This window comes from Balaenoptera physalus (genome assembly GCF_965194825.1).
Source record: "Balaenoptera physalus genome assembly, chromosome: 7".
Taxonomy (NCBI): Eukaryota; Metazoa; Chordata; class Mammalia; order Artiodactyla; family Balaenopteridae; genus Balaenoptera; species Balaenoptera physalus.
The window spans coordinates 55,101,416-55,123,878 of NC_138886.1; the positions used below are offsets into that span (position 1 = coordinate 55,101,416).

At 39.6% G+C, this 22,463-nt stretch overlaps 1 protein-coding gene and 1 long non-coding RNA gene across 3 annotated transcripts in view; one reads left to right on the plus strand and one right to left on the minus strand.

Annotated features, from left to right (window-relative positions):
• LOC309665001 overlaps positions 1–21,888 on the minus strand; it is a 132,223-nt gene extending 110,335 nt beyond the window's left edge. Inside the window, exon 1 of one of the 2 annotated variants that reach the window (XR_014266141.1) lies at positions 21,201–21,888. This is a non-coding gene — a long non-coding RNA (uncharacterized lncRNA). The remainder of the gene's footprint in view (positions 1–21,200) is intronic. The other variant, XR_014266142.1, reaches the window with a different exon arrangement.
• A 151-nt stretch (positions 21,889–22,039) lies between these two features.
• The window catches only part of SLC1A1 (solute carrier family 1 member 1), a 73,793-nt gene continuing 73,369 nt past the window's right edge, over positions 22,040–22,463 (plus strand). Inside the window, exon 1 of the mRNA XM_082471017.1 lies at positions 22,040–22,408. Within this exon, the coding sequence (XP_082327143.1) occupies positions 22,318–22,408 (91 nt within the window). The 5' untranslated portion in view covers positions 22,040–22,317. The remainder of the gene's footprint in view (positions 22,409–22,463) is intronic.

Sequence of the window (22,463 nt, forward strand, 5' to 3'; positions counted from 1 at the left end):
TGCTCCGCAACAAGAGAAGCCACTGCAATGAGAAGCCTGCGCACCGCAACAAAGAGTAGCCCCCGCTCGCCGCAACTAGAGAAAGTCCATGCGCAGCAACAAAGACCCAGAGAAGCCAAAAATAAAAAATTAAATTAAATTTTAAAAAAAAGAAAGATTCCAATGGCAATTTTTACAGAAATAGAAAAAAAAATCTTAAAATTCATATGGAACCACAAAAGACCCTGAATAGTCAAAACAATTCTTAGAAAACAGAACAAAGCTGCAGGCATCACACATCCTGATTTCAAACTATATTACAAAACTATAGTATTCAAAACATTATGGTATTGGCATAAAACAGACACATGAAACAGAATTGAAAGCCCAAAATTAAACCCATGCATGTACAGGCATCTCATATTTGACATGGAAGCCAAGAATACTCAATGGAGAAAAGACAGTCTCTTTAATAGCCAGTGTTGGGAAAGCTGAATATTCACATGTAAAAGAATGAAAGTGGACTCCTATCTTACACCACTCACAAAAATTAACTCTAAATGGATTAAGGACTTGTAAGACCTGAAACCATAAAACTCCTAGAAGAAAACATAGGGAAAAAGCTCCTTGACATCGGTCTTGGGAATGATTTTATGGATATGACACCAAAGCACAAGTAATGAAAACAAAAATAAACAAGTGGGACTACATCAAACTAAAAAGCTTCTGCACAGCAAAAGAAACAATCAACAAATGAAAAAGCAACCTACAGTATGGGAGAAAATATCTGCAGACCATATATCTGATAAGGGGTTAATATCCAAAATATATAAGGAACTCATACAACTCAATGGCAAAAAACACAAATAATCCAATTTTAAATGGGCAGAGACCCTGAATAGACATTTTTCCAAAGAAGATATTCAAATGACCAACAGGTACATGAAAGGTGCTCAATCAGCATCACTAATCATCATGGAAATACAAATAAAAACCACAATGAAATATCACCTCCTACCTGTTAGGATAACTATTATCAAAAAGACAACAGATAACAAATGCTGAGGAAGATACAAAGAAAAGGGTATGTAAACTGGTACAGCCACTATGGAAGACAATATGGAGGTTCCTCAAGAAATTAAAAACATAACTACCATGTGATCCAGCAATACCACTTTTGGGTATGGATCCAACAGAAATGAAATCACTCTCTAAAAGGGATATGTGTACCCCAGATTTAGTGCAGCATTATTTACAATAGCCAAAGCATGAAAACAAACTAAGTGTCTACCAATGGATGAATAGATAAAGAAAATGTGGTGCATATATGTATATATACAATGGAATGTTATTCAGCAATGAGAAAGAAGAAAATCCTGCCACTTGCAAAAACATGAATGAACCTTGAGGGCATTATGTTAAGCGAAATAAGTCAGAGAGATACAAATAATGTATGATCTCACTTACATATGGAATCTAAAAAAACACAAAAAACAAACTGAAATAGAAACAGCAGATTGGTGGTTGCCGGGGGTGGTGGGGTGGGGGAAATGGGTGAAGGTAGGTACAAACTTCCAGTTTTAGGATTAATAAATTCTGCGGATGTAATGTACAGCATGGCGACTACAGCTAACAATACTCTATGGTATATTTGAAAGTTGCTCAGAGAGTAGATCTTAAAAGTTCTCAGCCCACACAGAAAGAATTGTAACTATGTGAGGTAATGGATACGTAATCTAACCTTATTGTGGTAATCATTTCACAATATATACATGTATCAAATCATTACATTGGACACCTTAAACATACACAATGTTGTATGTCAATTATATCTCAATAAAGCTGGAAAAAAAGAGTTAAATGTTCTCAAACTGGTATTAAAATTAGTAAAAGTAATTTTATCTCTCTTAGTTACAGACTAGATTCTCTACACTTTGAAATGCCACTCTACTCTTTTTCCCAACTCGCACTCAGATTTTAACAGTGTGTGTCATAGGTGTTATTAGTTTGAATTCTTTGCTGCCCCTCCTTCCAGGCCCCTCCCTCTGGAAGGTTATACATCCCTGACCCCTTGACTTCAGGGTTGGTCATGTGACTCGCTTTGGCCATTGAAATATGAGAGAAAGTAATGTGTACAATTTGGGTAGAGCTTTAAGAGCCATCACATGGGGCTTCCCTGGTGGCGTAGTGGTTGAGAATCTGCCTGCCAATGCAGGGCACACAGGTTCGAGCCCTGGTATGGGAAGATCCCACATGCCGCGGAGCAACTGGGCCCGTGAGCCACGGTTGCTGAGCCTGCGCGTCTGGAGCCTGTGCTCCACAACAAAAGAGGCCACGATGGTGAGAGGCCTGCGCACCGCAATGAAGAGTGGCCCCCGCTTGCCACAACTAGAGAAAGCCCTTGCATAGAAACGAAGACCCAACACAGCCAAAAATAAGTAAATAAATAAAGTTTAAAAAAAAAAAAAAAAAAAAGAGCCATCACATGGCTGCCATCTTCTCTTTTCCCTGACCACAAGACCAGCAATGTTCCACCTAGACTACTCTCTTACTGTGGGTCCTAAAATGAAGACAAATTGGAGCTGAGCTTAAATGGACCCCTGATGGATACACAGCATGAACAAGAAATTAATGTTTGTTGCTATAAAGCTCTGAGATTTCAGGGACCATTTGTTACTGCAGCATAACTTAACCTGACAGAAAGTGCTTTATAAATTATTTTACACATTATGTTTATGTAATATAGGTATTACAATAATAGGCAAAAATTATAAGGTCTCCAAACTTTCTGGGCTCCTAATTTTCTGGTACAGTTTTTAAAAATGAGAATAGCAACAAGAGTATGCCAAGTGAGTTGGAAAATTTGTGTTACAAACCAATAATTCTTAGATTATTTTTGTCCATGAACCACACTGTTAATATTACATTTATTTTAGGTCAATAAAAGGACTCCCCAGGGCTGAAGAGGTCTTGTCATTTTATAAGAGGAACTCTCAGAATACACCTACTAGACCAGACTACTCAAGTGTAGTCTATGATCTTTTCTTCATAATTCTTCAATGAGATAAGTCCAGAAATTAGGAGTGTGTGTTTAGAAGCTGTTATAGCAATTTGACATTACCAGAACATCCAAACTCAAGGTTATTCAAATTGTCTTCTTGAGTGAGGTAATAGAACAGTGTGTGCATTGTCAGAATGATGTGGTGAGTCACATGTGGCACAAGCTGCATAGTAAGATTGGTCTTCCACAGATCAGACACACACACACACACACACACACACACACACACACACACAAATCCTGGCTCTTCACCACAGACAATTTGAAAAGCATGGACCCAGAAGCTGCCTGGAAGTCATGAGAACAATCATTGCACTTAGCATGATAAGAAACCTAATATAGGACCTAAACCACACAGAAACACTATAAGCAAAGTTGAACTGTTCTCTTGGGAAAATCCATGTCCATACTAACAATCTTCCTGACATTTTCTGTCCCACTGGAGATTTATAAAGGCAGACAGTAGTAATAACATTTCTTAATTACCCACTGTGTGTGGAACACTGTACAATTCTCAGGTTATGAAATACTGTGTCACAGAATGCAGAATACATTTTCTCTTAGAAGCAATTTTACTAATGGTGGGGAGAATCCTAGCCAGCTGATTCACTTTGTTATAAAGCAGAAACTAACACACGTTGTAAAGCAATTACACTCCAATAAAGATGTTAAAAAAAAAAAAAAAAGTTGACTTGATCTAGGAAGTAGCTGAACTCTATAATGTTTTATACTAATTTAACTTGTGGGTCTCTAGAACAGAAATTAAGGTGATAGGGTAAGAAGGAGGGGAAAGAGAGAAATTGTTAAACTATGCTAAACTTTTCTTTTAGACTCTCTCACCTTCTTTTATTATCTTCTATTTCTCCATGCCTTCTCAGCCAACCCTCTCTCCTCTTATGTTCCCCTAGTCTTCCAAAACATACCACTCATTAAAATTATTTCATTCCCTTTCCTTCAGTGTAGGCAATTTCAAGTATTACGGAAATAAGTAGATTGGATTATTTTACACTTAGGTGTAGATGACTAATGGCCTCTGAATCCTTCTAGAGGTATCTGTCTTTTTTAGAGAATATGCTTATTTTAACTCAAACCTCAAAGGGGAAGTAAAAGGAAATGAAAAGAATATGTTTGGGAAAATAGAGGAAACTATTCTAGGTCAAGGAGGCAGGATGACTCTTGTTCGAGTCACCTCCTCCCAATCACTTCCTGCTTTTCACAATTTCCCCCCTTTTTCTATTTCTTACATAGAATCCCCAAGTTTTTTTCATACTGACTCTCAACACTAAAAACGGAGGCGGTCATTGGTAAAAAGGAATCATTTGTACATGAGGTATAAGGCAAGGACAGTTTGCATGAGTGAGAACTGAGGGAGGAAATACACAAATAGTTGGAAGAGAAAATATTTGGAACACCATAGATGTTGAAAGCTGAAATCAGAGACCTTAGAGATTATCTGACCCAGTATATCCCTGAAAGACAGCAGGCCCTGGGCTCAGAGTCTTCAACAGGCAATGATTTCTTTGTAGCATTTAAATTAAAACAAATTGTTTTGTTTTCATTTTTTAAAATTTTTACCACGATCTTGGAAGGTGGTGTTGATTTTCAATTTGCGATAGTGATAATTTTCTTTTAAAATACATTAATTTAGGAAAAATAAAATTAGTTCAAGGAAAATCTTAGGTAAATAGTATAAGTGGTACATAGATGTGGAAAAGAATTATGAAGGTGGTATGCAGAATCTTGAAGCTGGGGAAACAGTGATCTAGCCTGAATGAAATTCACCTTGAATTTAAAACTGAGGAGAGAGATATGCATGCATATGGGGGGGAAGGGGGCAGGGGGGGACCCAGAAATGGTATTAAGATAACACACAAACCTGTCTTCTGTAGGTGGTGTAGTTAAATTCCTCCAAACAGCCCCATGTGCAGAAACTATAAAGGAATGTTAGAGCTTATAAGCTGCACTGACACATCACTTAGGAACCTCTGTTATATTTGCACACTCACCCTACAGCATTACCAGAGTCAGGGCATCTTTTTACCTCTTCCTCCTATGAGACAACCCTTAGGGATTTCCCTCTATTTATAGATTTTCAGCACATGTTTCTATTTGTGGCCAGAAAAAGGATAATCCCATAAGAATAATACAAGAAGTTTACACATGATATTGTATACATTTTTAGTCTAAATAACAATAATAAACAACAATTCAGCATGATCTAGCTTAATTCAGGTGTTGCCAATAACTATGGGCATACAGTATGAATTTATACTGAGTCAGTGTGTAAGAGTTTTAACCATTCATGTAAAATAGCTTTGGTTGAGCTCAACAAAGGTTTATTAAAAGCCAAAATATGTTCCAAGAATTGTGCTAGGTGTTGAGGAATCATGATCAAAAAGACTCAGTCCCTGCCTCCAAGGTATCCACAGTTGTACAAATTAAATATGAGCCATGCTATATTCATGAAATTTTTCATAGTTCATAAAAGTTTCACTTTGGATTACTTAATACTTACAGAAGCAATGTGATGTAAGATATTACTGTTATCCCCACTTTACAAACAAGAAAACTAAAACTTAGTCAAGTTGACTTGCCCAAGGTTGTTAACAGCAGTATCAGTAAGCAACAGAGAAAAGTCTTGAACCCAAGAATCCTGCTTCCAAATCAGCGCTTTTCCAGCAATACCAGCCACCTGAAATTATTTCTCTCACGTTTCTGCTTCTGGCTGTAATGAAGCAACATGTGCTCCTGTTGAGAACAACTTGAAAAGCCAGAAAAAAATACAAAAATGAAATCTATTTAAAGGCAGTAAGTCTATCTGACATCATTAGAAAATTGCCTTAGCAGCCACAATTTTAGAGTACAAGATCAGAGAGATGAGGGAACCCCCAAAATGTGGTCTACCAGCCAGAAAAACGGTGTAGAAAAACAGTGAACCCAAAAGCTAGTTCTACTTGGGGGGGATTGATAAATTCACAAGTTCCTACCCAGACTGATCAAGAAAAATATGAAGAGAAGACACAAATTACCAACATGAGGAGTGAAAGAGAGGACGTCACGACAGACCTAAAAGACATTAAGGCTATAAGGATATGTTATGAACAACTATTATTGTGATAAATACCATAGATGAAATGGACACATTCATTGAAAGACACATATTATCAAAAATTGGTCCAAGAAGAAATAGAAAACTTGAACAGCCCAATATCAATTAAAGAAATTGAATTCATAGTTAACAACTTCCACGAAGAAACTCCAGGCCTAGATGACTTCACTGGTGAATTCCATCCAACATTTAAGGAAAAAGTAATACCAATCCAAACACATATTTTTGAGAAAATAGAAAAGGAAGAAACACTAAATCATTTTATGAGGCCAGTATTACCCTGATTCCAAAAACTGACAAAGACATTAAAAGAAAATAGAATTACAGAACATTATCCCTCATAACATAGATGTATAACTTCTTAACAAAATATTAGCAAACTTAATCTAACAATATATATTTATTATATTGGATAATATATATCCAATAGGGATAATACGTCATGACAGAAGGGGTTATCCTGGGGATATGTGTTGGTGTATCATTCAGGGTCTAACCAGTAGAGAGAAATCACACAGTAATTTAAATGGGGAAAGTTTGATTTTAAAAAAAATCACTAATTCAACAGGGGAGCAACTATAAATATATAAAGAGAATGCTAAAGAATAAACTAGTCCTGACAAAAGTACCCAAGGATGGACAAATTTAGAAGGTCCTTTCCCCAAGGCTGGGACGCAGACCCACGTTGGAGAAGATATAGTTATAGCCCACTCGACAGTGAAAAAGTTCTCTGGGTTGCCCAGGCAAGAACTGGTCCACGGTTACCAGGCAAGCAAGAAACACCCTCCCAAGGTTCAGATGGGCCAAAGCTGGTATGTGGGCATGAGGAGGGAGTTCGGCATTAGGAGCGCAGTCACTAAAAGGGCAGCACAAGGCCTGGACCATGAAGTGTCTGCCCTGGGCCAGAGTAGGATCTAAGACAAAAACAAACACGTTCTTCGAAAGAGAACATAAAATAAAGATACTTCCAGACAAACAAAGACAAAGATAGTTCATTGCCATGAGACCAACACCACAAGAACTATTAAAGGGAATTCTTCAGGAAAATGAAAAATGATCCCAAGCCAAAATACAGAATGCAGAAAGGAATTAAGAGCACCAAAAAAGGTAAATACATGAGTAAACCTAAATGAATATTGACTATATGAAAAAAATACTATTACTACTATTAATTCTGTCTTGTGGGGTTTTTATGTAAAATTAAAATGCATGACAACATAAACATCAAATGTAAACAGAGTTAATATGTTCTAAGGTCTTATCATTATGTGGGAAGTGCTAATTTATATTAGACACTAAAAGCTCAAGAATGGATGTAGTAATCTCCAGTATAACTACTAAAGGAATAAAGATTGTATACCAACAAGTTGATTGGAATGATAAAAAATACTTGATTATGAGTGAACTGATGAGGATGAGTATAATTTTTGTGACTTTCTGTCTGAATTAAAAAAACAAAAATCCCACAAGGTCTCAGAGGCAAAGAATATACAAATCAATTTTCACTGCAAAGTAAAGGAGCTGTTACAGTGGAGGATTACTGGACTGAATGTCAATATTATGACATAGTATGAGCGTGTTTCATGTTTGGTAATTGCAATCACTGTTGCTTTTGTTGTGGTCATCCATGTACAATGCTTGGTGTCAGTCTATTTATCTCTTGTAAAAATAAAATACAGTGTGTGTGTGTGAAAAAAAAAACTTGATTATACATATATATATATACATATATATCTATTCTTTTTCAGATTCTTTTCCATTATAGTTTATTAGAAGATGCTGAATATAGTTCACTGTGCTATACAGTAAATCCTTGTTGGTTATCTATTTTATATATAGTGGTGTGTATATGTTAATTCCAAACTCCTAATTTATCCCTCTCCCTGCCCTTTCCCCTTTGGTAACCATAAGTTTGTTTTCTATGTCTGTGGGTCTATTTCTGTTTTTGTATACACGTTCATTTGTAGTTTTTTTTTTTTTTGGCTGTGCCGCACAGCTTGTGGGATCTCAGTTCCCTGATCAGGGATGGAACCCAGGCCCTCAGCAGTGAAAGCATGGAGTCCTAACCACTGGACCACCAGGGAATTCCCGTCATTTGTATCATTTTTTTAAATTCCACATATAAGCGATATCATATTTGTCTTTCTCTGTTTGGCTTACTTCACTTAGTATGATAATCTCTAGGTCCATCTAGTTGCTGCAAATGGCATTATTTCATTCTTTTTGTATGGCTGAGTAATATTCCATTGTGTGTGTATACCACCTCTTCTTTATCCACTCATCTGTCAATGGACATTTAGGTTGCTTCCATGTCTTAGCTATTGTAAATAGTGCTGCACTGAACATTGGGGTGCACTATCTTTTCAAATTATGGTTTTCTCCAGATATATGCCCAGGAGTGGGATTGCAGGATCATATCATAGCTCTATTTTTAGTTTTTTGAGGAACCTCCATACTGTCCTCCATAGCAGCTGTAGGGAGCTTGTTAAATTAACTATGGGTTTATTCACACAGTATAATATTCTGTAGCAGTTCAAAGGAATGAGGAAGATTTCTTTACAATAAGACCTACACAAAGGAGTATTGAACAGAAAAAGGAATGAGGAAGATCTCTGTACGTAACACTAAGTGAGCACCAGGATAAATGAAAAAAAGTGAGGCCTAGAACAGGGCTTGTAAAATGTCACCTTTGTGTAATAAAGGGAAGGAGAATGTAAATATAAATATTTCTTTCTATTTCCTAAAAAGAAGCAACTAAAGGATAAACCAAACAGTAAGAGATATCTGCTAATTGTTACATATGGTGGGAGGTAGGGGAGTAAAGGAAGAAAGGAGATGGAGAATTCTCTGACTGTGCTGTTTTACAGTTTTGACTGAACTATGTAAAAGTTTTACGTATTTTAAAAATTATTGAATTTTTCAAAACCAATTTCTAAAATTTGAAAACCACTTCCCTGGCGATCCAGTGGTTAAGACCCTGAGCTTCCACTGCAGGGGGCACGGGTTCGATCCCTGGTGGGGGAACTAAGATCCCACATGCCACGCAGTGTGACCAAAGAATAAAATAAAAAAAAACTGACACCAAATGGAAACCTATGATTCTAACTGTATATCAAATTGATGGCATAAATACACAGGGCAAATAATTATTTCAAGTGACTTTTTTTTAATTCAATTTTTTTTTTCAGGTAAAATTCACATAACATACAATTAACCATTTTAAAGTGTACAGTTCAGTGGCATTTAGTGCATTAACTGCTGTGCTGTTTTATTATTTTTGACTCTTAGGTCATTTTCCTTGGAATTCTACCCATGGATATTTTTTCCTTCTAGTTTTGTTGAGGTATAATTGACATACAGCACTGTATAAGTTTAAGGTGTACAGCATCATGATTTGACTTACATACATCATGAAATGATGACTACGATAAGTTTAGTGAACATCCATCATCGCACAGAGATGCAACATTAAAGAAACAGAAAAAGATTTTTTCCTTATGATGAGAACTCTTAGGGTTTACTCTCAACAACTTTCATATATAACGCACAGCTGTGTTCATTATATTTATCATGTTGTACTTATTTATCTTATAACTGGAAGTTTGTACCTTTTGACCACCTTCATCCAATTCCTTTTCCCCCACCCCCAATGACCACAAATCTGATCTCTTTTTGTATGAGTTTGTCTGTTTGTTTTTGAAGTATGATTGACCTACGACACTACATTAGTTCCTGGTACCCAACATAATAAATCGATATTTCTATACATTTCAAAATGATCACCATGATAAGAATAGTTATCATCTGTCACTAAAGATATTACATAATTATTGACTATATTCCCCACACTATACATTTCATACCTGTGACATTTACTTTGTAACTTAAAGTTTGTACCTCTTAATCTCCCTCATCTATTTCTCTCATCCCATCCCCCCAACCCGAGGAAACACCTGTTTATTCTCTGTATCTATGACTCTGTTTCTCTTTAGTTATGTTTGTTGAGTGACTTTCAAACACAGAAATTTGACTATATATCCCTTGTGGTATATATCCAGGTGACAAAAGAACCACAAAGAATTCTTAAGCTGCTTTCAGTGGTCTTATTATTAGAAGTAATATTGATACTTTTTAAAAACTATTATATATACATTATAGGATTAGGAAATAAATACTTCAATTAATGTCTTTGGGAACCACGATTTTCGAAGTAAAGAAAAAATTGATATGAGTAAAATCAAAGAAGTTTAATCAAAACTCTGTAATCTTAAATTTGAATTGATTCACACCCATTAGGATACTTACTATTAAGACAACAAGTATTTATGAGGATGTGGAGAAACTGGAACCCTTGTGCTTTGCTGGTTGGAATGTAAAATGGTGCAGCCAATGTAAAAAATGGTATGGCAGTTCCTCAAAATATTAAACATAGAATTACCATATGATCCAGCAATTCCACTTCCAGATATATACACAGAAGAATTGAACACAGGGACTCAAACAGGTAATTATACACCCATTATCGTAGCAGCATTATTCACAATGGGCAAAATGTGGAAACAACCCAAGTGTTCATCAACGAATGAATGGATAAACAATATGTGGTATATACATCAATGTATACATAATTCACCCTTAAAAAGTAAGAAATTACATGCCACAACATGGATGACCCTTGAGGACATTATGCTAAGTTAAATAAACCAGCCACAAAAGGGAAAATATTCATAAATATAGTAAGTAGAATGGTGGTTTCCAGGAGTTGGAGGAAAAGGGAGTGGGGAGTTAGTGTTTAATGGGTACAAAGTTTCAGCTTAGGAAGATGAGAAAGCCCTGGAGACAGACGGTGGTGATGTTTGCCGAATAATGTGAATGTACTTAATGTCACAAACTCATACATTTAAAAATTGTTTACATGGTAAAATTAATTATGAGTATTTTACAATAATAAAAAAATTGTACAGGAAACATCAGTATGAACTCATTATATATTTGTCTCTTACCATGAAATATGTATTTCTGAGGGCTGTCCACTAAAAAGGTCTAGAAGCATTGACAACCTAGTAGCAATGAGCCCTCCATCACCAAGATCATAGCTTCTAAATACTATTCTCCACCAAGAGGAACCCGGACTCTTTTGAGAAATGGCTGATTCTAGTTCCAGGGCAAGAAATGTAAGAGATGGCCTTGGGACATCTTGCTGAGCCAGAAAATAAGGACACTATTGAAGACAAATAGTTCTGTCAAAAGGACACAGGAGTCAAAATGAAGGGGTTCCCATTGACCAAAGATGGGACAATTGGAGCAAGGAAAAGAATCATGATTATAACTGACTGAAACACATAAAACCATCCACAACACATAAATCCATGTGTTCATAATAATACTAACAAAAAATAAGAAAACAAAACCTCATCAATCACCATTGGATGTTTCTAGTGTACCAATTCATTACTGAGAAAACCAATAAAGGGAGGAAATTAAGCATGAATCCTGCCTTTTCCATACAAACTCTATTTCAGGGTAACCAAACAGTTGACGAGGTAGAAATTCTTCTTACGGAAGAATCTCAGCAAATGTGTTCAGAAGGAATGATAGAATTAGAATGAATTAAACAAAATGGTATTAAGCAACCATCACCAACAGATGCCAAAGCAATATTCAAAAGGGTTGACGGGTGAATTTATCACGGATGAATCAGGCTGGCAACATCAGAATCCACTGTTCAATCTTAGCATTGCTAATCATCAAACCTCCAGATCTAATCACCAGCTTAGAGGAAAGAGTGGAGGTAGAGAAACAAATTAATTGCCACCGTGAAGAAACACATATACTAAAATTGGAATGATACAGAGAAGATTAGCATGGCCCCTTTGCAAGGATAACACACAAATTCATGAAGTGTTCCATATTTTAAAAAAGAAAGGAAAAAAAGAAAGAAACAACCAGCCAAATCCAGAATATGGGGAATTTTGTAGGACAAATGACCCCTCAACAAATGAGATAAGGAGCATCTGTTGTAGAATAAAAGAGACTATGCAAAATTAACAACCCAGTGTAATGTGTGGACTCATTTGGATCTTGGTTTCCAGAGCACTGTCCTCTGTGTTTCTGGTTGGAACTTGCCCTGTGGGCCTTCTTGGTTGAAATCTGCTGCTGTGAAGATGTATTTCTGTCCTTTGCTTTACTTTGTTAGAGCCAGAGCCTACAGGCATCTACCCACAGCCTCCGTCTCACCTCAGCTATCACTAAGTAACAAATAAGTGAGTCTCTCTGCATGAGGCCAGTTCACATGGGTTCCCCCCAGACTCTAAGAAGAGTCCCCTCATCCTGCCATGACCATTCCGTGACTCTCAGCTCAGCATCCCTGCCACCAGGAACAGATAGTGGTTGAGAAGTGAAATCTCAGAGCCTCTTGCTGCCTGATCACACTGTCCTGCCACATTTGCATTGATGTAGTTGCACCCCAGGTTGGTAAGGGAGAGCCTGGGAAGCAGCCTCCTAATAGGGAGTAGGGGACAGCTGCCACCCCCTTTTCTCTAACATACACCCCCTTCCTGGATGAAGTCTGCCTGGAGAGAGAAAACAGGACCAACATCTCTCCTTCTCTCCGTTTCTTCTCCCACCATTCCCTTGACTAGAAAGTAGTAAGTTTTTCTTCTAATTCCCCTATGTCTTAACCTCCTGCTCCAGTAGAGTGACAGCTGCTATAGATAGAAGGGTATCGTTCCTACACTACAGGAAAATTCTGTGAACTGGATCTTTTGATATTCTAGTGGGGAGATGAAGGAATATGGAACATTCTTTCTCACAATTATTATTATTAATATTATTATTATTTATTATTATTATAATATATAACGCAGAAGTGTAATGTTAGTACCTTTTTTTTCTTTAAGTTCCTTCTATAACAAATCTTAATCTCCTAAGCATATGAACACCTTGGCCTAGCAGGGCAAAGAACATATGCTCAGAAAGGAAAATGAAAAAAGCACATTAATAACTTTCATATCACAACTCTTATACACACGTGCGCACACACACAGAGACTTACTTTGAATTATAATATGCATACGTTAAGTTTTATCTTTTTAGGTTTAAAAATAATAAATGACTACATCTTCATTGTAAAAAGCAACCCACCCACTCTTTATTACTTTTGCCATCTCAAAACATAGTTGTATGTGTGTGTTTACATTTTCCCATGTAATTTAATATTCTGCTAAACTATGCTTTTCAATCCCTGAATGGTGTTCCATTGTCCAGTGTATTTTTACACACTTAATCAATCTTTAGCCAATCTACTATACTACACAGTTAAGTTGTTTCCAACTGAGTTGGGATAAACAGCCGTGTAGTACTTTTTTGGTATAAATTTCTAGAGGTAGACTGGTTGAATTAAAGAATACAAACACTTTTGATGGAAAGATTACAAATTGCCTAATTATCCTTAGAAAAATCATAGCATTTTCCAGGTCCACCAGCAGTGTGTGACACTGCCCATTTTTCCATACCTTCTCTAAGTTTATAATTAAAATGTTAAAACTATAAATTTTATAATTGTGAATTTTAAAATATTTTATGCTATTATATACAATGGAATATTACTCAGCCATAAAAAGGAACAAAATTGAGTTATTTGTAGTGAGGTGGATGGACCTAGAATCTGTCATACAGAGTGAAGTAAGTCAGAAAGTGAAAAACAAATACCGTATGCTAATGCGTATATATGGAATTTTAAAAAGTGGTACTGATGAACTTAGTGGCAGGGCAGGAATAAAGACACAGACGTAGAGAACAGACTTGAGGGCATGGGGGGGAAGGGGAAGCTGGGATGAAGTGAGAGAGTAGCATTGACGTATATACACTACCAAATGTAAAATGCATGGCTAGTGGGAAGCAGCTGCATAGCACAGGGAGATCAGCTTGGTGCTTTGTGATGACCTAGAGGGGTGGGATAGGGAGGGTGGGAGGGAGGCTCAAGAGGGAGGGGATGTGGGGATATATGTATACATGTAGCTGATTCACTTTGTTGTACAGCAGAAACTAACACAACATTGTAAAGCACTTATACTCCAATAAAGATGTGAAAAAATAAAATAAAATATTTTATGTTAAAATATCTTTGTTCAGCTGGTAAACAAATATTGGTTTAAATGTTCATTTCTTTGAGTACTAGTGAGATTGAAAATTTTTTCATATGTTTCAAATATGTATTGACCATTTGTATTATTTTAAATGATATCTTCAGATGAGAAAATTGAGGTTCAGAGAGATTAAGTGACTTGTTCAAGGACACATAGCTTCTACGAAGCAGATAACTTATTTTTTTCATATTTTAAAATGAAACGGAATTGCTCTTCAGTTTGTCAGAGTAAGCAATAAAGCCTATGGGGCAAAGTTCTGTTGAATCTAAGAGTTCAAGGATATCTAACTAACATGTAAGTCTCTTCAGGCCAAATCATCTTTATAAAATATTGCTTGGAGAACTACTGTGAAGATTTAATGAATTACAGTTCTTTTACTCCTTCATTTTTAATTCCAAGAGAAATGCAAATCAAGATTGGAAGATAAAAAGGAGATTGCTAAAAAGGGCATCTGAATATGCTGACAGCATCCTTCTTACCATCTATCAGTCATGAATGGCTGCACAGCTGTAGATGCTGAAGGAGACTCTGGTACCCATGACCTCCTTCTCCCCATTACCACAGCCTGAGGACAAAGCATCTAACTGCATATGTTTTATGGGGGTAGAATGCAACCAGCATACTATTTTGAGAGACACTCAGAAGCTGATGCCTTACTTTTTGTTTCTGAATGCCCCTTTCCATTTCTATCCCAATTAATATATAAGGCCAGGTTGTCACCTGCTCATTTAACCTTGTGTGGCAAAGTCGAAGTCTCCTTTCTTTAATAACTAACAAGAGAGTCCATGAGTTAACAATTTAAAAGGGGGGTGGGGAACAATAACAATAAAGGAAATGGCATAGTTACTTAAATGGTAGAAAGAAAGGAAGGAAGGGAGGGAGGGAGGGAAGGAGGAAGGAAGGGAGGGAGGAAGGAAGGAAGGAAGGGAGGGAGGGAGGGAAGGAGGAAGGAAGGGAGGGAGGGAGGAAAAGAGCAAGCAAGCACACTGGCAAAATGTAATCTAGTAAGAACTGGCCAAAGGTGTATTTCAGCAGGATGAGAAATGTGAGGGACCTGGAAAAAGGGAGATGTTAACATCTACTGGAGGGGGTAAAATTCTAACACTTCTTTCTACTTGGCTTTAAGATCTTATCCCAAGAGAGTGAAGTTTTTGTTCCAGGAGCTGAGTGGTCAAGATCCCCTCAGGTAGAGTTTACAAGGGAAATGCCTCTTCACTCTCCTCGAATTTGTGATCATTTGTGTCCATGACTATCCCAGGCTAAGAAAGTAAGAAAGAATAGAACTTGAGCACTAGGGGTCTCCAATTTCCCCCCTTCCCAAAGTGATGCTTCCTACACTATTTCTTGTCTTAGGCAGAGAAATCACATGGAATTATTAAGTTCCAGTAGCAGCAATGGGGAGAGGATTCGAGAGTTCAACCACTGCCCCATAAAATGTATGCAGTTTCCACTTCAGCACAGCACTGTAGGACACCATAGTGTCTCTTGGATGTGAACGGAGGGATTCTTGAAGATCTTGCATAAAGTAAAATTCATGTAACTCAAGAGTAATTTTCCCATAACAATTCTGTATTTGTTCCTCATATAAGAGGTGGTGGTTTAATGCAGCAGTCCCCAACCTTTTTGGTACCAGGGACCAGTTTCGTGGAAGACAATTGTTCCACGGACTGGGGTGGGGGTGGGGCGGGGGGGGATGGTTTCGGGATGATTCAAGCTCATTACATTTATTGTGTACTTTATTTCTATTATTATTACATTGTAATATATAATGAAGTAATTATACAACTCACCATAATGCAGAATCAGTGGGAGCCCTGAGCTTGTTTTCCTGCAACTAGATGGTCCCATCTGGAGGTGATGGGAGACAGTGACACATGAACTGTGTTGCTTAAGTCCAGTCTACTCCATAATCTCGTTTTGGTTGCTGTCACTGCAGAAAACCCTGCTTCACAAAGATAGGATGTTGGAAATGGAAGCAGGCTTTTCAGTGCTTTTGTGGCAATCTCAGGACATTCTGCCTTGACTTTAATCCAGAACGTATGGAGATTTGAAGTTGTCTCAAACATACTTTTAAGGCCACCATCATTTGAGATCTCAAGCAGTTGATCCTCTTCTAGCACAGACAAAGTCGATTCACCTGGCTTATTCACAAACGGGTCGTGGATTCATTCCTTCCCAGTTCGGGGGTCTTTTGTGGTTGGGAAGTAATGCTCAAACTCTTTTGAAAGCTGAGATAGGTGATCATGCACCAGCTGGGAGAAAGAAGGCCCTGGCTCAGTCTCTTTCAAAATCTCTGCTAATGTTTGAAACATGTCAAAAATCCTAATGTTCACTCATCGGCCCCATAATTCCAGTTTGGCTTTGAATGCAGCCACTTTATCTGCCAACTTGAACACAGTTGTCATTCTCCCCTGAAGTGACAGATTGAGTTCGTTGAGCAGGTTGAATATGTCACACAAGTAAGCAAGTTTTGCGACACATTCTGTGTCACTGAAATGTGCTGCCAGGGGTGACTGTTTTTCTAAAAGAAATCTCTGGAGCAGCTCTCATAACTCAAAAACTCTGGCCAGTGATCTACCTTTAGAAAGCCATTTCACTTCTGTGTATCAGAGAAGACGTGTGTGCTCTGCGTCCATCTCCTCACAGAGCTGCGCCAACAGACGTGAGTTAAGGGCATGTACTTTAATATGGTTGATAATTTTAATTACATCCTGCAAAACAGTTAAGTTCAGGTGACATTTTTTGGCTAGCCAGTATTTCTCTATGGATGACACAGTGCATAGACTCACATTCAGAAGTGACCTCTTTGACCCGAGTAGTGAAATCAAAAAGCCATCCAGTCATGGCAGCCACTCCATCTGTGCATATACCAACACAAAATGACCAATTCAGTTTTCCTGATATGTAATCATGCAAAGACTTGAATAGTTCTGCAGCTGTGGGGTTGGCTGGCAACAAAAGTTCACATAACATGTCCTCATGCACATCCTCCTGAAAAATATATCGCACAAAAACAAGCATTGTTGCCTTGTTGTCAACATCGGTAGGCTCGTCAACCTGGACTGCGTACCACGGTGACTCATTAATCCTCTCTAATAACTGTGCCTCAGTATCCTCTGCTATTTCATCAATTCATCTAGTTATGGTGCTAGTTGAAAGAGGAACACGTGCCACCTTTTGAACTGCAGCCTCTCCTAAAAGTTCATGACAAATATCCTTAGCAGCAGGCAGGATCAACTCTTCATCAATAGTAAAGGGCTTCTTAGCTTTAGCAATGCAGTTAGCCGCTAAGGACCATGCTCTCGGTGCAGACACATTTGATGAAGTAGTGGCCTTCAATAATTGCTTCTGTTCTTCGTGTTCACGTTTCTTTCTTTTGAAAAACTCCAAAGGCTTGTCTTTTAATGCAGGGTGCTTGGTCTCCATGTGACAAAGCAGTTTTGAAGGTTTCTTGGCTTCATTGGAGAGCCGGTCACCACATATTATACAAAGTGGGCTTGGAGAATGTGAATCACCTGTTGCAATGAACCTGTAATTTAAGTAGGACTCTCGGTATTTTCTTTTAAATGCCTCTTTCTTTTTGTTGGCAGTCTTAGAGTCTTCAGCTGTCTCATCATTGGGGCTTTACCCTTCTTCAAAGAAGCTCTCCAGTGATGTTTGTTTTTTACTCATTTTGGCTAGGGTTACCTTGTGGGCTTACCAAAACTGTGACTGAGACAAGTGTACAGTGTGGGAAAGAGGCACGGACGGAAGTGGTAAATAAAATAATGGGTGGGACACGTGTGGACTAAAATACGTGTCGGATTCTGACTTAAAGCCTGCCACCAGATGCAGCTGTACAACTGAAGTACTTCAACTCACTTGCCATTATAAAGCCTGCCACCAGATGCAGCTTAATTGTCACTTGCCCCTCACTGATAGGGGTTTTTAATTAATTTATTTATTTATTTATTTTTGGCTCTGTTGGGTCTTCGTTTCTGTGCGAGGGCTTTCTCTAGTTGTGGCAAGCGGGGGCCACTCTTCATCGCGGTGCGCAGGCCTCTCACTATCGCGGCCTCTCTTGTCGCGGAGCACAGGCTCCAGACGCACAGGCTCAGTAGTTGTGGCTCACGGGCCTAGTTGCTCCGCGGCATGTGGGATCTTCCCAGACCAGGGCACGAACCCGTGTCCCCTGCATTGGCAGGCGGATTCTTAACCACTGTGCCACCAGGGAAGCCCCACTGATAGGGTTTTGATATGAGTCTGCAAGCAATTGATTTATTATGGTCTCTGTGCAAACCTCTCTGCTAATGATAATCTGCATTTGCAGCCGCTCCCCAGTGCTAGCATCACAGCCTCAGCTCCACCTCAGATCATCAGGCATTAGATTCTCATAAGGAGCGCGCAACCTAGATCCCTCGCATGCACAGTTCACAGTAGGGTTCGCGCTCCTATGAGAATCTAATGCCGCCGCTGCTCTGACAGGAGGCGGAGCTCAGGCGGTAATGTGAGCGATGGGGAGAGGCTGTAAATACAAATGAAGCTTCGATCGCTTGCCTGCTGCTCACCTCCTGCTGTGCGGCCCAGTTCCTAACAGGCCATGAACCGGTACCGGTCTGTGGCCCGAGGGTTGGGGACCCCTGGTTTAATGCAGAGTTTGTGCATTTAGCTTGAGCAAGACCATCTACTTCAATCCTTGATCCTTCTCTTAATAATGGAGGGAACTTAAGCAAGTTACTTAACCTCTTTTTGCCTCAGATTCCTCAGCTGTAAAATGAAGATAATAATAATACACAATATCTCACTTGATTCTTCCAGCAGGTAACAATAGTCCCTACTTCATTAAGTTGTTGTGAGGACCAAAGTAGTTACTATGTATAAAGTGGTTAGAAGGGTGTCTGGCAAATGTTAAGTGTATTATAAGTGTTTGCTTATTAATTACCTTTTATTACCAGCTAAAGTGGACCTGCCATGTAGCAATAGCATAAACATAGTTCATAATTCACTTGGCCCACGTGCTTTGAACTTATTCGATTCTTGACTTTTATTTTTAATTTAGGAGATTTTAATTATTTCAAAATGAGTGTGTATGTTTAGACTCTATTTTTCTTTTTATATTGCACTATCCTAAAATTGCATAATTTAAATAAGCATAAAATGAATATGTACTATATGGGCTTTAGGTGTGAAAGTACAATAGATTCAGGGTCCACTGATTGTAATTCTAAAGGCAATTACTATTGACCAATATACAAGGGTTCTAGTAATTGTGCAATTTGCAGAGACGTGGATGGACCTAGAGACTGTCATACAGAGTTAAGTCAGAAAAACAAGTATCGTATAATATTGCTTATATGTGGAATCTAGAAAAATGAACAGATGAACTTACTTGTAAAGCAGAAATAGACACAGACGTAGGGAACAGCCATATGGATACCGGGGGGAAAAGGGGGGTGGGATGAATTGGGAGATTGGCATTGACATATATACACTACTATGTATAAAACAGATAACTAGTGAGAACCTACTGTATAGCACAGGGAACTCTACTCAGTGCTCTGTGGTGACCTAAATGGGAAGGAAATCCAAAAAAGAGGGCATATATGTATACATATAGCTGATTCACTTTGCTGTACAGCAGAAACTAACACAACATTGTAAAGCAACTATACTCCAATAAAAATTAATAATAAAAAATACGTATACAAGGGTTCTTGTGGGTGTGAAGTGGCTCAGGGTGTGTTCATGACAGGCAGGCAACGAGAGGAAGTAAAAAGATGCCTGTCCAGGTTGACCCCCAAGTAAAACTCATGATGACAGTTGTATGCCAGACACTGTTCTACGTCTTTTACATACATTCTTGTATTCAGTTCTTACAATACCCTCATGAGATAAATACTATTAATGCCCACATTTACAGATGTAGAAACTGACACAAAAAATTTAAGCAACTTGCCCAAGGTAACCCAGCTGGTAAATGGTAGTGTTGGGATTTAAACCTAAATATCCTACTCCCAAAACCCAGGTGTAATTATCTCACTACATACACCTCAAAAAATTGTGATGTACAAAGTCTGCTTAGATTCTTCCACGTTTTTCTCTTTAGGACCTTTTTATTTCTTAAATACAGCCCTATCCACAACTGTAATGGGCACAGGTATGCTTATGGTAAACACTTTAGAAAATATAGAAAAATAGAAAGCAAAAAGATTCAAGTAATAATATCACCCAAAAATGACCACTGTTAAAATTTTGTGTTTCCTTCTAGACTTTTTTCTAAGTACATGGTTTTGTTCTATGTTTGTTTTACATAGTTGTGATCACATGATATATACAATTTTCATCTTCCGGTTTTCCCTCATACTATGACATGTGCCATCCTATGCTATTAGAAATTTCATAAACTTCTTTTATAGACGCTGCATAATGTACAGTTGCATGGCAGTTCCATAATATATTTACCACTCTTCACGTTGAACATCTGAGTATTTCCAGCTTTTTTACTGTGGGATGGATGTCTTGGACACGTTGGTGTCCCTCTAGCTTTCCTTCTCTCAAAATTTATTTTTTGGAAAGGAGCTGATAAACTCATTCATACTAAAGTGTACATGGTTCATAAAACTTATTTTCTCTTCAAGGACACTTCTGTCAATTTAAGCCAAAGGAATGGAGCTCTAATTGTGAGAGGTTAGTCACCAGAAAATCTAGCTGGGAGATTCCCCCACCCTCCCCAATCAGAGGAGACTCTACAATAGCAAAAAGGTGCAGGGCTGACTTAACGTTAGGAAAGCTGATGAGAAGGCAGACTGGAGCTGCAGAGGTGGTGGCGTGGTAAAAGGGAAGGAAAAAGTTTTGTATAAGCGAGGGTGAAAAAACTGGGTAGAAGAATGGAAGAGAATTAGAAAATTCACTTAGCTGCACTTACCTAGTTTCTCCACCTCTCCTGTGTTGGCCTTTCCAAAGCATCTGGCCTTAGGGATGGGCCCGCCCACCTTCTCCTCAGAACGGCTCCGTCGGGTTCTCAGTCCCAATTATTCTGCCAAGTCTCACAGCTTTGGGGCCTTGGGCGGCCACAGAGCCAGTCGCAAGGAGTAGCAGTGAAGTTCTAAGAGGGCCCATTCCAAGCCCTGGGTCCACAGACCATCCTGTGGGAGCGTCACCTCCCTCGGCTTGAGGAGAAGAGTTAATAATACCTGTGGGGGCAGGGGAGTTAGAGGCCTCGTGTGAAAGTTCACAAAGTCCTGTCCTGCTCACTCCCCCCAGCACTCTTTTTTTCCCCTCCTCCTAGACGCTTCTAGGAGGCTTTCCAGGCTGCTGGCCAATCCGAGGCTGCGGTGGAGAAGCAAATGGGACCCAGGACAGAACTCAGTTGCCCCCGACTCTCCCCACTGCGGTGCTGCACTGGCAGTGGCTGGTATGGAGAAAGAGGAGGCGTGAGGGTGTGCCGAATGAAGTCCAAACCAAAGGGGCCAGCGACTCCGCCCCTCTGGATTAGGGAGAGGAGGAAACCATAAATCCGAAAACCTAGCCTGACCAATTAAATTAAAAAAAAAAAAAAAGCGCAAGGCTCCAGCCTAAGGCTGGGGAGGAGCGCAGCAGTCCCTGAGTAGCCGTCCCCGCTGCAGCCACAGCGTGGGCGCCCTCCCACGCCTGCTCCACCGGGACCCCCGGGCGCACCACGCACGCACGCACCCACCCGCCCTCCTCCCTGGGACGGCCGCTCCTCCCTTTTTCGTCGCTGGTTGGCCGCGGCGCCGCAGAGCGCGGCGGCGGCAGGAGGAGCTGGGCGCGCCCGCCACGCACGGCCACCGAGCTAGCACGGGGTGCAGGCGCGGCGCGCGAGCTCAGGTGGCGACGGAGGCGGCGACGGCGGCGGCGGCAGCGGCCAACGTACACCCTCTCCCCAGCGCGCCCGCATCCCTCCTGCACTGAGCCGCGGAGCCACCGGCGGTCCCCGGGCTCCCCCGGCCCCAGCGCGCACGGCCGAACCCCACGCACAAGAGCGGCCGCCTCTGCTGTGGTTCCGAGCCCGGGCGCCAGCCATGGGGAAGCCGGCGAAGAAGGGACGCGACTGGAAGCGCTTCCTGAGGAATAATTGGTTGCTACTCTCCACTGTGGCTGCGGTGGTGCTAGGTGAGTTGCGTGGCGGGTGGGCGACGCGCGCACCCTCACGCGCTCCCAGCGCCCA